At 38.8% G+C, this 19,180-nt stretch overlaps 1 protein-coding gene across 1 annotated transcript in view; it reads right to left on the bottom strand.

Moving 5' to 3' along the window:
• The window catches only part of LOC135477585 (uncharacterized), a 40,001-nt gene that overhangs the window by 2,161 nt on the left and 18,660 nt on the right, over positions 1 to 19,180 (bottom strand). Inside the window, exons 10-17 of the mRNA XM_064757742.1 lie at positions 17,156 to 17,183; positions 10,819 to 10,893; positions 10,499 to 10,638; positions 9,459 to 9,618; positions 6,930 to 8,510; positions 3,976 to 4,274; positions 2,664 to 2,789; positions 1,002 to 1,109 (exon numbers count right to left, since the gene is read on the bottom strand). Coding sequence (XP_064613812.1) covers positions 1,002 to 1,109; positions 2,664 to 2,789; positions 3,976 to 4,274; positions 6,930 to 8,510; positions 9,459 to 9,618; positions 10,499 to 10,638; positions 10,819 to 10,893; positions 17,156 to 17,183 — 2,517 coding nt within the window. The remainder of the gene's footprint in view (positions 1 to 1,001; positions 1,110 to 2,663; positions 2,790 to 3,975; positions 4,275 to 6,929; positions 8,511 to 9,458; positions 9,619 to 10,498; positions 10,639 to 10,818; positions 10,894 to 17,155; positions 17,184 to 19,180) is intronic.

The raw sequence follows: 19,180 nt of genomic DNA, 5'->3' as shown, positions 1-19,180 counted from the left end.
GTATTTCCAGGGGATGACTGTTCATGCAAACTGAATATTCTATGGGCTGAGTATTTCCAGAGGATGACTGTTCATGCAGCCTGAATATTCTATGGGCTGAGTATTTCCAGGTGATGACTGTTCATGCAAACTGAATATTCTATGGGCTGAGTATTTCCAGGTGATGACTGTTCATGCAAACTGAATATTCTATGGGCTGAGTATTTCCAGGGGATGACTGTTCATGCAAACTGAATATTCTATTGGCTGAGTATTTCAAGGGGATGACTGTTCATGCAAACTGAATATTTTATGGGCTGAGTATTTCCAGGGGATGACTGTTCATGCAAACTGAATAATCTATGGGCTGAGAAATTCCAGAGGATGACTGTTAAAATTCAAAATCCTATAGGCTTAGTCAGTTCCCTCCACCCGTTAACAAACTTTTCCTATCTGACAATGTTAAAATACTAAGGGCCATATCTAGACCTATTTTACTTCTGGAAAACATTTGCGCTCCCAAGCTAATCAAGATCAAGTATAAACTGAACAAAGATATGACTGTTTACCCATAAAATAAAGTTAAGTTTTTATACAAATTTCTTTCATTCAGACTTAAAAGCTCTCAAAAAGCTACAATTTGAGTGGCAGTTTAGAAAATTTCTGATAGCAGACGCAATGTTTCATGATAAAGTTTAAAATTTTAAACTTTAAAAACTTTAAAGTGTGATTTGAACCTTACATTTTTTTTTTAGATATTTCCCTGATATTGTAAGTGTTGTATTTTGATAAAAGCTATAATGTGTTTTGGAAGAGGATCATATCATTTCACTCTGCATCAAAATCGATACAATAGCAAAATAAAGGCTCAACACAAAAGCAAAGAAAGTTTAAGGTCAAAATATGTAGGTGTGTTTTTTTTTTGTTTTTGCTTTTTTTTTGTGTTTTGTCATAGCCTTTTAGACTAGAGTTACAAGGGGGAATATTTTACATAGGCTTTAGTTATCAAGGTACTGGCTTACCTCCCCTGAGGAGCTCTGTATCTTGTACTGTAGCAGGGCCTGTGTGAGTGTGCTGGACACTTGTAGCGCTACGGCTGCATCTTCCTCATTGCTCACCATGCAGCCACTCTGTGCAACACAAACACACAATCTTACTGCACTGTAGCTATCAGCTATACAGAATGCGACATCTCAAATGAGATGTTAAAGAGACAATCTCTTTTACAGGATACCAGTACATGAAATGTTTGGTTTTTATTTCTTCATATGGTGAGTCAGTGAGTGAGTGAGTGAGTGAGTGAAGGCTTAGGGTTTAAGGTCGTTCGAAACAATTTTTCAGTCATATGACGACGAAGGAATCCTTAGGGAGTATGTAATGTGCCTCCATGCTGCAGGACAGAGTTCCACCGCTCTATTATCTAGTGCTGCTTCACTGAGGCGGCTTACCGAATGCAAGTAGGCCGCCCTGCCCAAGTCATTATACTGATACGGGTCAACCAGTTGCTGCACTATCCCCTTAATGCTGAACGCCAAGTGACTAAGTCACAATTTCCTCTCTTTTAAGGTCTTAGGTGTGACCCAGCCCAGGATTGCCGCTGGATCTACCACCCCCGAAGCAGATGCTCTACCAACTGTGTTCCTAAATGTGGAGTTTAGGTATTGGCTTGATATATAAAAGTAGAAAAATGCTTCTAACATTTCTTCTTGCTGTGCAAACATGGCTCTAAAGTACAGTTTTCCTTGTCTGGAAATCAAGTAGACTGCTGTGGCAATGTCAACGGTGAAAGCTGTCTAAGCAACTTCGTTGTGGGGGAGAGGGCGAACTGGGTCGCTAAGATGATCTTGCGTTCCCACTGTCATTTCTGAATATTCTTACCAATGAGGAAAAATATGCATCTGAATATTCTTACCAATGAGGAAAAATATTTATAAATATAAAATAGAAAGTATTAAGAAACTGAAAATATTAAGAAATGTAAAATTCTACTGTCACTAGCTTTAGTATGCATGTAGCTTTCTTAAAACTTTCTTAAAACAGTACCCTGAGTTTTTTAGCGCCCTCAAGTATCCTTTCAGAAGCTTAATTGTACAAAGTTCAAAATTCAAAAATTTTCAGATTATTTTGAAGCTTTTACCTATTGTTAATGTATACGCATCATTCTTATCTATTTATACAAGCACTGCATGGCCTAGACTAGATTATTTTACTTCTCATACAGGTTTATCTAATGGGTGGTGGAAACTGAATGTTGCCTAGGATAAAAAGATGGTCCCAGGGGCCTGACGGGCAAGTCACAAGGGAAAGACAAGATTACAGCAGATATGACACATTATTAGAATGTACTACTGATAAAAGTTAATGTTAGTTACTGATGCATTCAGTTCCAAGAAAAAACAAATCCACATACGATGTATACACAGGCTTTATTTGCGAGGTGGTTAGTGGATCACTGTGAGTTCAAGTCCAGCTCATGCTGGCTTCCTGTCTGGCCATAAGTAGTGGGAAGGTCTGCCAACAACCCAATGTACAGATATGCACACTGCATTGGTAGCAGAGAGCCTGTCTTCAATAAACGTGTTAAAGACTGCATGCAAACATGGTCAGGTCAGGTCATCTAAATTTCCTAAAGCATGAAAAGAACTCTATTCTGCCAGATGAAAAGGGTCTATCCTCCAACTCACCACTGTAGACAGCATGTTAGACATCATTGGGCCTTGTCCGCCGTTGCCACCAGCAGGATGGCTGGAACCTTGATAAGTTGGTGGGGTCCCATGTTGGTAATAAGACATAGGGGAGTGATATGATACCTGCGAATGAAAAACACACTACTATCTCAGATTTAAAGGATATATGAAATGCCTGGTTTCTATATTTCTTCAAATGGAGTATATGATGTGGCCTTAAAAGTGTGAAAAAGCTTCTCATTTTTTTTTTTTTTGGGGACATAAAAATGTCTTTAAACTGCAGTTTTTTTTAAGGCCTCAGTGGTCAGTCAATATATTAAAGTAGTCTGTTGTGGTGACATCAACAGTGAAGTGTATGAAGCCAAACCTACAGTGCTGTCATATACATGTACATACAATGATGTAACACAGTAATGATGTCACACAGTAATGATGTCACACAGTAATGATGTCACACAGTAATGATGTAACACAGTAATGATGTCACACAGTAATGATGTCACACAGTAATGATGTAACACAGTAATGATGTCACACAGTAATGATGTCACACAGTAATGATGTAACGCAGTAATGATGTAACGCAGTAATGATGTCACACAGTAATGATGTAACGCAGTAATGATGTCACACAGTAATGATGCCACACAGTAATGATGCCACACAGTAATGATGTCACAGTAATGATGTCACACAGTAATGATGTCACACAGTAATGATGTCACACAGTAATGATGTCACACAGTAATGATGTCATGTGATGATGTCATACATGTACGTGACAGGCCCTAATAGCACAGTTGGTAGAACATCCGCTTCGGGAAGCTGTAGATCCAGTGTCAATCCTGGGTCGGGTCACACCCAAGACCTTACCAGAGGAAGTTGTGACTTCCTCGCTTGGGGTTCAGCATTAAGGGGATAGTGCAATGACTGGTTGACCCGTATCAGTATAATGGCTTGGGCGGGGCGGCTTACTTGCCTTCGGTAAGGTATCTCAGTGAAGCAGCACTAGATAAAGAGCGGTGGAAATCCGTCCTGCAACAAGGAGGCACATTACATGCGCTCTAAGGACTCCTTTATCGTCACATGACTGAACAATTGTTAAGTACGACATTAAATCCCAAGCACTCACCCATACATGGACATGTACATTGATTAAATCATGAACAGACTGTTTGCTTGAGTTTTACGCCATACCAACAAGTTTTCAGCTGCATGACTTAAGACTGTGATTGTAATGGCTGGAAAGACAGCACTCTGTTGCTATCATATCATCACCCAGCATACCCAATAAGCAGATAACTCTTACGTGTTGCTGCCTGTGTGTATCATAATGTTGTTGCTGTTGTCCATGCTCAGTTTGTTGATAACCTCTTGTGTTGTACTGCTGTTGCTGATCGTAGTGACCTTGCTGATGACCTCTGTCATCATAGTAATGACCCCTGTCCCGATCAGTCTGCTGGTGGGGTAGGGCGTTGTAATACTGGACACTGCTCTGTTTGTGGCCGCTGCTGCTACTATAATGCTGCTGTTGATCCTGGTAGCCTTGACCCTGGCCTTGGGTGTCATACGATGACCGCTGATCTCTGTCCATCTGCCCAAACAATCCTGAAAGGACAACCACCACCTGTCGTATCACTCTCAGGTTTTCCAGAAGAAGATTGGTTAGATTGGTTATTTATTTCATTGGTCTTTTACGCCGTACTCAAGAATACTGTGGTGCATTATGGTGGGAGGAAACCGGGCAGAGCCCGGGGAAAACCCACGACCATCCGCAGGCTGCTGGAAGACCTTCCCACTTACGGCCGGAGAGGAAGCCAGCATGAGCTGGACTTGAACTCACAGTGACGGTTAGACATAATAGACAATATATATAATTTAATTCACAGCGACGGTTAGACATAAGAGACAATAAATATAATTTTAGGTTGATTATGAAGACGGAAAGTCTGATATCTACATGTACAATCCTGTATTTGGAGGTTTCAAGTAATGTGGTTTTCACTGCATTCAGACATTTCCTCGGCTGCATTCAGACATTTCCTCGGCTGCATTCAGACATTTCATCAGCAGCATTCAGACATTTCTTGAGCATCTGTCATGCAAAATGTGCTTTCATCTACATGTATTTAGTTTCAAATCTGTTTTTTTTTTTGGCCTAGGTTCAGATGTTAGACTGTATTTGTTGTTGACAACCAGATTAACACAGGGCTTAATTGATTATGCTTATTGCTCAGCTAGAGTCAGAAAACAGAATTCAAAATGTGTTAGCTAGGTTCAAGTACAGGTACATGTATACACTCAGGACAGAATTTTGCATGTTTTAGTTTCATGCCACATTTACATGTAACTGGATTTACACAAAAAAAAAAAAAGAAACATTGTGTGAATATCGTTCCGTCATGGTACATGTAGGCCTACGCTGAATTCTGTACACAGTTTTTTTCACTAGGTTAAATCTTTTCTCCAGTCTCAGAGGTTCATAGAAGTCATTTTTCCACGTACCGACCCACACTTACTGGGCGAAATGGAGTTTTCATTTCAACTGAAATTGAGCTTTTTTTTTTGTTTGTTTCTACCGAGCATTTGAGATACTAAAATTGAATATTTTTGCACTTTACTATCCTTCCTTGCTTAAAACCATTGTCACTGCCTATGTTTGACCTCAAGCTCCTGGTTGATACTGCAAACTGATTATCAGTGCACATTGGAGTTATTGTTACATGTATTTCAGGATACCAGTACAGTGAAGTATGAAGACCTGCCCAGAAAGCTTCAAAAACCTAGAGCATAGGTCTAGACTGACAAACTCACAACATGATCAAGTAGTTCTGACATCACCTAAAAAGTATTTATTAGTAACGAATCACGACAGAATGGTCTTGCATTTATGGCTTATGGAATATGTGGTTGTCACTCTCGGTGTGTAAAACGACATGTCAAAAATGATCTAAAACAAAACAAACGAAGATTTCAATGATCAAAAGCAGTTCAAAACAAAAACCAAGTCTGATTTGCCTTACTGACAGTGTATTAATCACAAGAAATTTACTGAGAAAATCAGCCACTGGTGATGAGAAAATAAAGAGACCCGCAAATAGTGAACTACCCCGTGGAGTATTAACTATAATGATCTTTAGATGCAGAGGCTACATATTTACAGAGACAAAATACACTGCTACTTTATGTATCAATGAATTGTCACTTTTTCCACAACAAATTCGGCTGGATCTAAACCGCTTGAACTGAAGTCATGTCTGGCACACGTATTAAGCCTTTGAACAAAAAACACGTACGCTTTTATCGATGTGAATCGATGTCACTGGTGAATGTTTATATCTTGCTAAGAAGGTTTTAATTTCGCTGCTATTAAGCCATTTATCAAACTTCAGACTCCCAAAAATGAAACCTGGAGCCAATTTGTCTTGCCTTGAAAGAAGCTGCACATATTATGCAGGTTAGGGGGAGGAAACCTGTCAATCGCACTACGCTAATGTCAAAAACAGAATGATCCGAAGCCGAAGTAGGTCAAATTATTTGAGGGAACCGATTTGGTTTAACATTAAGTACAAATACTTGACTTCGTTTGGTTAGTAATTTTCGAATCGCTTTGCAAAGATGTGGAATGTAACAGTCTCAAAAAGTTGTTGTGAGAAGTTTTTCACATGTTGTCATTGTTAGCTGGTGAATCATTATGTTGTAGAATTTAAGATGAAGGCCATGCAGGCTTCCTCTCCGGGCGTAAGTGAGAAGGTCTGGCAGCAACCTGCGGATGGTCGTGGGTTTCCCCCGGGCTCTGCTCGGTTTCCTCCCACCATAATGCTGGCTGCCGTCGTATAAGTGAAATATTCTTGAGTGCGGCGTAAAACACCAATCAAATAAATAAATAAATTAAGATGAAGGCAAAAAAAAGTTACTGACTGGCACATTTACAGTGTTACAAATCACCTTTATGTTGGGGTCCTATTGGACTCATACAACTGTGATTTTAACTCAAAAAATTTACTATTGCCTTACACCCCCTTTGTCTAAACGGCGTAACTTCTGTTTACATTCAACTGGAAAATTATTTGTAGGGCTTACAATCAACTGTAGCTTCCATATCTTTGTCCAAGCAGGCCCTGTACACGTGGTTGTTTAAGAGTTTGTTTGTTTCTCATTCACAGCTTAGACCACACACTTACGCAGAGTACAACTGTACATGTATTAAAGCAAAAATGTCAGGTGATATTATATCAGCTTAGAGGATTAGGAAATACCAACCTGGCCTGGAATGCTGTGCATGTTGCCCGTAACTGTAGTGATCCTTAGCTGGCTGCTGGTTGGGTGAGTAAGAGTAGCGAGAGACAGAAATATCTCTCTTAGAGAGTGAACTATGGCTTTCAGCACCAGGTGATGTTGGTTCGAATGGATCGTAAGCTTCACCTCCTCTGGCTTCTCGGGATGAATGGGGTGAGTTTTCAGCCCATGGTGAGCCCGTCCCCACAGCGGCAGGTGACCGATCTGCTGAATGCCCCATAACGTTTTTGCTGGCTGAAGATTTCGCGGCCTCCAGTATGGCTGCCAGTAACTCGTTCTCTTTCTGAATGGCTAATGTCTTTTCGCTGATCTGCGAAACATCTTGTCCACGACGATCGCTTGGTGTGTAAGGATCTGAGGAGCGCAAATCTGTGTGCGCCCAACCCCTATCTGAGTTTAAATCTTGGCGGTCGTCATACTGAGCTCTGTCATCATAATGACTGTACTGTGATTTGTTACCCTCCTCTCTCCTGTCATAGTCACCATGTGGAGTTCTGGAAACTGGGGATTTCCTGTTGTAAGAGTATCTATCACCATACGTATCATACCTTGCTCTGTCCGCCGTAGTTCTATCATCGTAATGATCAACTCTCTGACCCTCAGCTTGGGCTCGATCATCGTAACGACTGTATCTGTGGCTTTCTACTGGAGCCCTGTCATCAGTGGGATCATATTTCGGCTTGTCCAAAGTACTTCTATCGAAGGGATCATGTTTCGGCTTGTCCAAATTACTTCTATCGTAGGGATCGTGTTTCGGCTTGTCCATAGTACTTCTATCGTAGGGATCATATTTCGGCTTGTCCAAATTACTTCTATCGTAGGGATCGTGTTTCAGTTTGTCCAAATTACTTCTATTGTAGGGATCGTATTTCGGCTGGTCCAAAGTACTTCTATCGTAGGGATCATATTTCGGCTTGTCCAAATTACTTCTATCGTAGGGATCGTATTTCGACTTGTCCAAAGTACTTCTATTGTAGGGATCGTATTTAGGCTTGTCCAAATTACTTCTATCATAGGGATCACATTTCGGCTTGTCCAAAGTACTTCTATTGTAGGGATCGTATTTCGACTTGTCCAAATTACTTCTATCGTAGGGATCATATTTCGACTTGTCCAAATTACTTCTATCGTAGGGATCGTATTTCGGCTGGTCCAAAGTACTTCTATCGTAGGGATCGTATTTCGGCTTGTCCATAGTACTTCTATTGTAGGGATCGTATTTCGGCTTGTCCAAAGTACTTCTGTCATAGGGATCATATTTCTGCTTATCCATAGTACTTCTATCAAAATAGGGATCATATCTCTGCTTGTCCAAAGTACTTCTATCATCATAGGGATCGTACCTCTGGCTTTCAGCTGGGGCTCGACCTTCATGTCTATCATATCTCTGCTTGTTTGAAATGTTTCTTTCCCCATAGCCATCGTATCCCTGTTTGCTAACACCACTTCTGTCATCATGTTGGGTATATCTGGCTTTATCAGCTGTAGAACTGCTGTCATAACGATCATAAGCGGGATTTAATCTGCTCTTTTTGGGTTCTGATACTGAAAACACAAGAACAGTAAGACAACAATTACAAATGTAGACCAGGAAAAATTTCACATAAGCACTTAAATCCTACCAATTACAAGCACATACATGAAGTTACAATGTGCTACAGTGTATGTATATGTACAGACAGGTGTCCCTGTGGCCTCTCTGAGTAGTGTGGCAGAGAGGCGCAATGGCCCACGAGCCTCTCGCCAAAGCAGGTGCTATGAGTTCAATTCCAGCTCATTCTGGCTTCCTCTCTGACCATACATGGGAAGGTCTGCCAGCAACCTGCGGATGGTCGTGAGCTCTGCCCGTTTTCCTCCCACCATATTTCTGGTCGCTGTCGTATGAGTGAAACATTTTTGACAAGAGCATAAAGCACCAATCAAATTAATAAATAAATACATAGAAGCCATGTAGGCCTAGTCTACACAACAGGGCAGGCAGTCACTGAGGGAATATTCAAAACACAGATTTTAATCTAAATGTTGAAATGATTGTGTGATGTTGTGTCAGAAGAATCACAAACCAAGGAGGAAATTCTGTCTAAAATTTGTTGTTTATGCTGACATTTCACACCTTTGTCCTGTTGGGATGTGGATTTAGATGTAGTATGTGATTCATATTCGTGAGTGAGTGCTTGGGATTTAACATCGTACTTCACAGTTTTTCAGTCATATGACGACGAAGGAGTCCTTAGGGTGCATGTATGTGTAATGTGCCTCCTTGTTGCAGGACAGATTTCCACTGCGCTTTCATCTAGTGCTGCTTCTCTGAGACGCCTTATCGAAGGCAAGTAAGCTGCCCCACCCGAGCCATTATACTGATATGGGTCAATCATTCATTGTACTATCCTCTTAATGCTCTGTGGCAAGCGAGAAAGCTATAACTTCCTCTTTTAAAGTCTTAGTCTATGTCCATGCATCACAACACAAAATCAAGAAAGTGTCCATTCTCACCTTCACTGTTGCAGAGCTTTTCATCAATCTTCACCACCACTTGACCTTTTCCGACCTTTGATTCAACCTCTTTTGCAAAATGTTCCAGGTTAGGCACCTGTCCCAGCTTTATGCCTGCCAACCTCTTGATGTCATCCGCAATCATAGGTTCGTGTTTTTTCTGCCAAAGTATCACATGCCATGAAGGATCAATGGACTGAAACCTAATTTTCTTCTGATGCTGATCTATACATTGGCACATCATGCATCTTTAATATTACAAATTGCTTTACTTCAACAAGTTTTATAGTAACTGGTTCATCATTTTTTGAGAAAGCATTGTAACAACATCATGGTTAACAACACGGTGGACGTCGTTGAGCCCACAGGGTTCGTACACTTCCCCAGGCCAGGTAAATTCTTCGGTTGGATCAGAGGAAAACAAACTGAATGTTTGCGCAAATCAGTTAAAGTATTTATTTATTTGATTGGTGTTTTACACCGTATTCAAGAATATTTCACTTATACGACAGCGGCCAGCATTATGGTGGGAGAAAACCGGACAGAGCTCAGGGGAAACTCATGACCATCCATAGGCTGCTGTCAGACCAGCCGGAGAAAAAGCCAGCATGAGCTGGACCTGAACTCACAGAGTGAGCATTTGTGAGAGGCTCCTGGGTCATTACGCTAGCGTGCTAACCAACTAAGCCACGGAGGCCCCCCCCAGGAAGACGCTAATCAGGAACTTTTCATGGACATTTAGGGCATATTACAGATAACTTAATATTCCACAACTTCACAATGCCTAATAGCCCAAACTTTCTCAAAGACACGTATAAACTCAGCCATGAAAGACAGATTTGCAATACAGTAGAAGACGCAAAGATGCGTCATACCAAAAGATACTGGAACAGCACAAGTCTTGCTGAAGTGCAAGAAACCAATACATGTCTGCAGGGAATTCTGTTGTCAGAATTCTTTGCCTTTCAAGGGCCTTTTGAATATTTAAAAGTAGCCTGGGATTTTTATTTCCATTTTCAAGGTGTTTCATTAGTACTTACAAAATAAAAGATTCGATGTTTGTAGCTGACGACATGGGACTTGATGTTGTTGTAGTCACACGATATGTCACAGAGTCGGCAGAGGAAGGTAGGGATGGTGTCATGGGTTGGGTGCTGGTATTCCGTCACATACTTCAGTCCTGTCAAAAACATATGCAAGCTATGGCATAGATCAATATTAAAAAAAACAGAGTCTAGGTGCACAATATTCGAAAACTTCTGACAGCTTGTATTTATCTTCACACAAATACAAAAAATGTGACATCAATCATCGTCCCAGTTTTAGCTGATATATTGCGCGGAAACAAAAATTTACTCACCTAAAAGAGCTTCTGTTGACTGTTCCACAAACGTTTTCAGACACGATGGCCGACTGACCTTTTCACTGGCTCTATCTGTAACGCAAGCAGAGATTCAGCTGTTAACTGACAGAGGGCCGATTGCTTTTCGTGTTCAGGACAGCAGTCAGGTGCGAGAACTGATCTTGACAATAATTTGATTGTAAATCTGGAATGCCTGTTCAGTGGTCAGACAGCTTCACAGCAAGGGGGTAACAGGGGCTGTCATCTCCGAGTGACTCCACAGCATCAGGCTATACAGGACATGTACATGTCCGCAGTGCATTACACCCAGAAATATACTTGGACTATGATTATGTGCTGAGTTTGAAGAAATATATAAAGTACATATATTTTCATAATTCTATAGTCTTTTTTTATGGCTATTTGATTTCTAACGAAAATCATCCAAAATTTCTCTTTTATCAGATATGGATTCACCTATAAAACAAATGACAAAAGGGAACTAGCTGTGTAAACGTCTTTGAGACTGGATCTTTACTTGCTTTTTTTCTTGCATGCATTATTTTTAAAGTTTAAGGTGTTTAACATTTATTCTATAGCAGAATCAATTAGAGTAAAGCTTAAAAAATTATCACTTCAAAATTGGTGAAAACATTTTAAGTTGTTTTGATTGAGCTCTGATAAGGTACATGTAACTCTGCCAACTGTCTTTTCTCCTCTCCCTCTTTTTTTATTTTATTAGATTTTACTGTACCTATAAAAGTTAAAAGGAGGACAGCTGTCAATGGTATTAAAGTCATTTAACTGAAGCTTTCAAATGTGTTGTCATTAGTACCAGGTATATATCAAATATGTTTAATAACTGACCCATGGGTTAACTAAAAATGTTTTTTGACAAAATGTATCAGTGGCATGTACATATATAGATGCGTACTCTTGTTTGTCCCACAAAGTAAGGAGGCCCAAACAACGTCTATGTTTTACATGAATTCCTCACAATATCGTACTGATGCCTTTACGTACATGTAGATATGAGATACGGCAATACACGATGAACAACAAATTCAAACTGGATGTACAGGTATCATTTATTTCAGTATCGCAAACATATCCTGACATGAGAAAAAAAAAATTACGAAATGCCAAGGAATGTCCATGGATTTTTCAAATTCTCCTAGATTTCTGATTCATCAATTCGTCTGGCGAGGAGGAATGGCTACTTTAAAAGATTCAAAAAATCCGACTTTGTTGTAAATTTTACAGCCCTTTAAAAGTTCATCAGTACTGTGTTTTGTATATTTATTCATTTGACTGCTGTTTTATGCCGTATTCAAGAATATTTCACTTATCCGACAGCGGCCTGCATTATGGTGGGAGGAAATCCACGACCATCCGCAGGTTGCTGTCTGACCTTTCCATGTATGGTGTGTACCCGTATGGAAGCGGTGAAGTGCAGTGATCTTATAGGACGTGTTTGACAAACGCTCACTGATGGAAGTAACTTTAGAATTGACAGCTGGACTTACTGAAACTGGATCTTACCGTTTAAAAATCATAATGTGAAAGTCACAGATAGTTGTTTCTAGCCATTTTACCTATTGGTCAGGGGCTCGTTCTACAATTTAGCTTTTTTGTGACGCTGCCTCAAGCACATTTACCATGATGGCGCGTCTTTCACTGTACATTGTCATGAACATTTCCTGGAACGGGCCCCAGGTATGGAGAACCTTACTGTGTGAAGAAGATGTGATGGTACAAACCTCAATGACACATCATTACATCATACAACCTCCTTACAACAGAATTGTTGGGGAACAAATCTGTCCACAGTATTTAAGCTGATCAATGACCATTGAGAGACATTTTTCAGCAGACTATAACATAATAATAAAAATGGACAGTGTATCACTGGACGTTGATGGTAAGCCAATCAGCATATCATCATGGCTCTTACTGTATAAATGCAGGACAACCTAGCTTTAGTGTGCAAAAGAAGATATGCAAATATGCATAGATGTGTGCAATAACAATAATTTGGGGGACACATTTGTGTCACATGTATGTAACGAAGATTGTTATAATAAGAGGCGTATCTGGAAAAAATCTGCTGAAAGCTGCTTAAAATGTTTAATGTTTCTCTGACGTGTAAATATCATGTAACTTCCCTGGTTATTAAACTTTTATTAAATTAAAGCTGAAAATTAAATGATTACATGTACAAATGAAAAATTTTTATTATTCATCATGGCACTACTATAGTTATTTATTTATTTAATTAGTGTTTTACACTGTACTCGAATATTTCACTTATGTGACGTCGGCCATTATTGGTAGGAGGAAATAGGGGAACCCATGACCATCCACAAGATGCTGGCAGACTTTCCCACGTACGGCCAGAGAGGAAGCCAGCAAGACGTGGACTTGAACTCACAGCGACCGCATTGGTGATTGGTCGTGGGTTTTCCCCGAGCTCTGCCCACTTTCTTCCCACCATAATGCTGGCTGCCGTCATATAAGTGAAGTATTCTTGAGTACGGCGTAAAACACCAATCAAATAAATAAATAAATCAATCAATCATGGACGATGAAAACATTGGTTGTGAATGCTGAAGTAAGAAATAATTTTTCATCTAAATGCAAGTGAAGCTGTACAATTTTTTGTGTCTGTACATATACAGTACATGCGCATGTCCAAATACATGAGTATATAGAGTGGTACACACTTGTAAATTTACCCGTGTACATGGTGTAAGGGCTGTACACACAGCTCCATTTGTGTTGACACATGTACAAAAGTACAGCCCACTTGCAGGCTTAACAGCTGTACGCTGCACATGTAAACTTAGAGAACACTTTTTATCTTTACAAATGTACAAGATTTAGCGGTCTTATCAGTGCATGTAATTTTACGGCAGCAATCAACTTTCCCAAGTGACTTTCCATGCAAATGCAGGAGACATACAAGTAGCACTTTCTTTTCCCCAAGTGACTTTCCATGCAAATGCAGGAGACATACGAGTAGCACTTTCTTTCCCAAGTGACTTTCCACGCAAATGCAGGAGACATACAAGTAGCACTTTCTTTCCCCAAGTGACTTTCCACGCAAATGCAGGAGACATACAAGTAGCACTTTCTTTTCCCAAGTGACTTTCCACGCAAATGCAGGAGACACACGAGTAGCACTTTCTTTCCCGAGTGACTTTCCACGCAAATGCAGGAGACATACAAGTAGCACTTTCTTTTCCCCAAGTGACTTTCCATGCAAATGCAGGAGACATACAAGTAGCACTTTCTTAATGCATGTGAAAATTGCAGTCTGCTTTCCAAGTCAAATTTTTTTTTCTTGGCAATGCAAAAACTGCTGTGCTTTTTAGGTAGCTTTTTATGTAAATATAGCACTTCTTTTGGTAATGCAACAAACTACTGTTAGCATTTCAGCAAAGTTTTATATAGATGTAGCATTTTGGTCATGCAAAAACTGCCATCAGCTTTTCATGTAGCTTTTCATGCAAATGTACGAGACGCAGCACCTTTATTAGTGAGGCAAAACTACTGGTTGCTTTTCAGGTACATGGAAGGGTTTTTTTTTTTTTTTTTTTTTTTGGTAATGCAGAAAATGCTTTCAGCATTTCAAGTAAGTTTAATGTAAATGTAGGAGATATAGTACATTGTCTGGTAATGCAAAAACTGCTGTCAGCTTTTCATGAACATCTAACTTTTATGTCAATATACATCAGGAGATGCAGCACTTTATTGTAAAGGAAAAATTGAACTGCTCTCTGCTTTTCAGGTATATGTACCTTTTCAGGTATTAAATTGAAGCTGTTCTTTTTTTCTTCGGTAATGCAAAAGATGTCAGAACTGCAGGTAAATTTTCATGTAATAGTAAGAGATACAGCAAATTTTTGGGGGGTGATGCGAAAACTGCTGTCCGTTTTGAAGGTTGCTTTTCATATAAAGGTAGTTCTGTTATTCTTCTTTTTTTCAGTAAATGCAAAAAATGTTGTCAGGCTTTAAGGTAAATTTATGTAAATGTAGGGGATGTAGCACTTTTGGGGTAATACAAAGACTGCTGTCCGCATTTGAATTATTCTTTTATGGAAATTCAGAAAAAAACTGGGCCAGATGTAATTCACACAGTTGTTAGTCTCAGAGTCTTCTCTCTCTTAATTCATCTGTGTCTGTAGCAGCTTTAGCAGATTTCTGACTTTCTTTTGGTATTGGTTGTAAGTTTGGACATGTTATTTTGTTCATCAACATCATTTCATGGCCGATTCTTGGTATACAGTTGTTTGTTCACACCTAAGGCTGGTTTATTTAAGCAATAATTATAAGTAACCCCTGGTACATGCTAAAGCTGTAAACCTCTACATTTAAATGTAGCGACAATGAATATTTTTCATATTTGCTGAAGCTTCGGCTAAACATAACCTCTCAGCAAGTACAGCTGCACGTTGGGAATGTTAAAATAAACATTTGTCAGTTACTATGGTAGTATTCTGAAAAAGGGAGAATTACAGTCAATGCAGAGCGGCTGTGTGTACACCCACAATTAGCTCCAACAGATAATTGTATACTTAATTAGTGGTAATGAGCCTTGTCAGCCTATAATGTTTCTTGAGGTAATGACTTTCTCACGCACATATTTTGTATTGCCTTGTATACAGTGTTAGGACTTCAAGCACTCGCGTGTACATATATGTATGTATACTTGGGGTTTTACCGCGTACATAACAGTTTTCCAGTCATATGACAATGAGGAGTCTTTATTTATTTATTTATTACACTGTGCTAGCGTGCTACCCAACTGAGCCACGGAGGCCCCGAGGAATCTTTAGATGTGTGTAGAAATACTGTGTTTTCTTGTTGTAGGGCGTGTAATTGTTGAAAAAAAAAACCCTCCTCTGTAATACCATCAAATGTGTACCAGTATGTCATGGGTACTTGATGCGATGCCCTCTCAACCATGTTGTCTCCAGTATTTTTAACAACAAATGTACATGTAGGAGTTTTAGGGAAGTGTTCTACATTTACACTGACATAACCATGTGTTATCTTCAAGCTGTCTGCCAGATGAAGTGGGAGAACTTGATGAAAATTCCAAGGATGTGAAAATAATCATAGACTAAGGATTTTCATGAATACATGTGAAATTGAATAATACTGTCATGAGAGTATGTAAAGTTGCATGCATTTTCTTTTAACACGTCACCTGAAAAGCATGACTGTACGGCACGGCTGTGTCCTTCAAACATCTTATGCACGATTCTGCATTCTTAGTTAATCTTCACTGATATCTTATATTTATATCATACTGAAATGTTACACTAATATTATAATTAAACGAAGATTTAACATAAGGCTAAAACTGGACTTGACTTCACAAATCTCTGGTACCGGTAACATTTTTCACATTATAAGGAACAAATCTGGCCACAGAACAATTATTTAATGATGTATTCGTTAAATCTCTTTGAACGTGATCATTAAACCTTTTCTTTTCGCTTTTAATCATTAGAAAAATGATCCTGCTAGTTAATGTCCACTAGTTTTGCACAAGGCTACATTCTGAAGATCTTAAATTACGAAAAATGAATTTGAAAACACCAGCTTCACCCATGTTCAACATACAGCAGCTTGGATGTCATGACAAAATTTAGGCCATTAGGGACCATTCGTACTGACCAGACAAGAATCAGAGAGAACTTCTCTGCTGTCTAACCCTCCTCACTTTATACAGTGTTTTACATGAAGGATCCGTGTGGTTTTACTTTCACTACTGCTACTGATCATGTTTCTCTCACCAAACTTTATGTCTTCGCCAATCCCATTTTAAGCTAAAAAAAAGGGCATTTGGTAAGGTATATGGCAAATGCCAAGCACTGCCTACCACCTACCACCTCAAGTGGCACATCCCAATGATGTTTCCTTTGAATGATCACTATAAAAGTTTGATTGTATGCTAATAAAAATCATTTTATGATCTTGTTTGGTCTTTGAAATACAGTTTGCCGTAGATTATAATGTCTGTGTTATCCATGCTTCAGTCACAAATTTAAATCCGGTGCACACCGAAATGGCAGCTGTGGTGTACAGAAGAGGTTTCTGTTAATACGTGTACTTCGACTTTTTGACCTTTCATGACATTTCAGGCCCTTACATGTATCTTCGCCAGCTGAAAGACAACTGGTGTATGGAAGAATTTAACATAATACTGTACATGTACATACATTTAACCTGCAAAAATATTATAACCAGCTGAACATGAAATAGTACAATCTCAACACCAGGTGTCACAGTTGGTGTCCGGTGTCCCGTTGTAACTTGTGGGATTGCTGTGTATGTGTGTACTTACCATCCTCCCCTGGTGTTGGAAGTAACCCCTGAAACATAACAAGGGGAGATAAGCATGAGATTGGTCCAAGGTAGAAGTCAATTTCTTTTTTTTCTGTTTGATTTAATTATTTATTTGATTGGTGCTTTATTCCGTACCTAAGAATATTTCCCTTATATGACTTAAATGGCAACCAGCATTAAAGTGGGAGGAAAATAATCTCCAGAAAATGTGTTTTTTTTTGTTTTTTGACAATGAAACAGGTAATGATTTAAGAAATTACTTTCACAACGTTTCAGTCTTCACACAGAGCAGAAGTGACATTTCACAAATACATTTTAATTCAAACATGAATTTCTTTCTCTTTTTTCGTTTTCTTTGAATTTTCATTATGGCTTTATATCTATCCATAAAAATTATCTCTACTTTAACTGGTACATTGTGAAATCTCAAAAAAGAGTGACGATCAAAAGTTTAGGTATGGCCTCTGGTAATGGACATATTATTTTGTGTTAATTATATCATTAAATGTTACAACTATCTGATATGCTTTATGTTTCAATATCTTAATGAATACGTTTATTTAATACGCAAAACCACAGGTTCAAATACATCATGAACAGTGATAAATTCTTTCCTGGGGTACACATGAATTAAATTATGTCAAATTAAATTATGTCAATCTCGAGAAGAAATCAGAGATTTCTGCAAAGATTTTGTTTACTTATTATTTACTTATTTATTGTATTGGAGTTTTAGGCTGTACTCAAGACTATTTCACTTATATGACAGCAACCCGCATTATGGTGGGAGGAAACTGGGAAGAGCCTGGGGGGAACCCACTACCATCTTCAGGCTGTTCCAAGACCTTCCCACATGCAAGCGGGAAGTCTCCTGCTTATAGCAAAATACCAGAATTTCACTACAGCAGTTAAATCATTCACACTTTTAGTTGACGTATGTTAAAGTTATTTAAATCTCTAATCTTTAAACATATGGCCAGGAATATAGATGACCTCGGGTCTCCATGGTGTATAGGGCATTCATAACTTGTTTTTGCTTTCTAAACATATTTCATTTAAATTAATTGCAAATTTTACAGCAGAAGGTACTGATGGAATCTTCCCACATCGATTTCAAAGCTGCATGTCCTAACACGGAACTTGGTAAAGGATCTTTTGAAACAAGTTATGTATGTCTCAGCACCTACTTAGGAAATTTTGTAAAAAACTATAACAATGATATCAATCAACTGCTATTCCTTAAACCCACCATCCTATGTTGTTAAGATCATAATCTTTCTTTAACCCTCAATTAAATAGCCCCTCATTTCCAAATCTTAGAGTGAGTGCTTGGGGTTTAACATTTAACGTACTTAACAATTTTTCAGTCATATGACAACGACCAAATCCTAGATAAAGAGGAGCAACAATTTTACTGGGGTGGGGGTGGTTGTGGGGAGTGTGGGTGGGTGGCCCAGCCCAAACTGGGGGTGCTGATCTGTTACCAGCTTGTTCACTGATGATGTCATTTCCAAATATTTGGCATCAAATATGTATACAATAATCATGGGTTTTGTAAAACGTACAATCTTTTGATAATATGAAACATGTTTCATATGTATGTATGTATGTATGTATATATATATATATATATATATATACATATATGTGTGTGTGTGTGTGTGTGTGTATATGTACATCAAACCTCTCCAGCACATGTATGTGCGCATCGCAACGAAAACATGAAACTGCTTCTTGTCATTACTGCTTGCACAAAAAAGATAAAAATATTTTTTATATATATTTTTCATGTAATTTCTTATAACTCTGGTAACCGCCACTGTTTATCCATTTGATGTGATCAGAAGTGGTTTTGCATTATTGTCTAATTATAAGTTATATTATTGTATGACACAGGTCAGTCAATGAGCAATTCTTCACATCTACATGTATGGCATGACAAAAAAGCAAATTCATAGAACTTATGTCCCACGCTACATATGCAAAATACATTTTCTTATCATCTACGTTTTAAACTGTTGTT

This window comes from Liolophura sinensis, chromosome 11, assembly GCF_032854445.1.
Source record: "Liolophura sinensis isolate JHLJ2023 chromosome 11, CUHK_Ljap_v2, whole genome shotgun sequence".
NCBI classification, from domain to species: Eukaryota; Metazoa; Mollusca; class Polyplacophora; order Chitonida; family Chitonidae; genus Liolophura; species Liolophura sinensis.
This window is presented reverse-complemented; position numbering and strand designations above follow the sequence as displayed.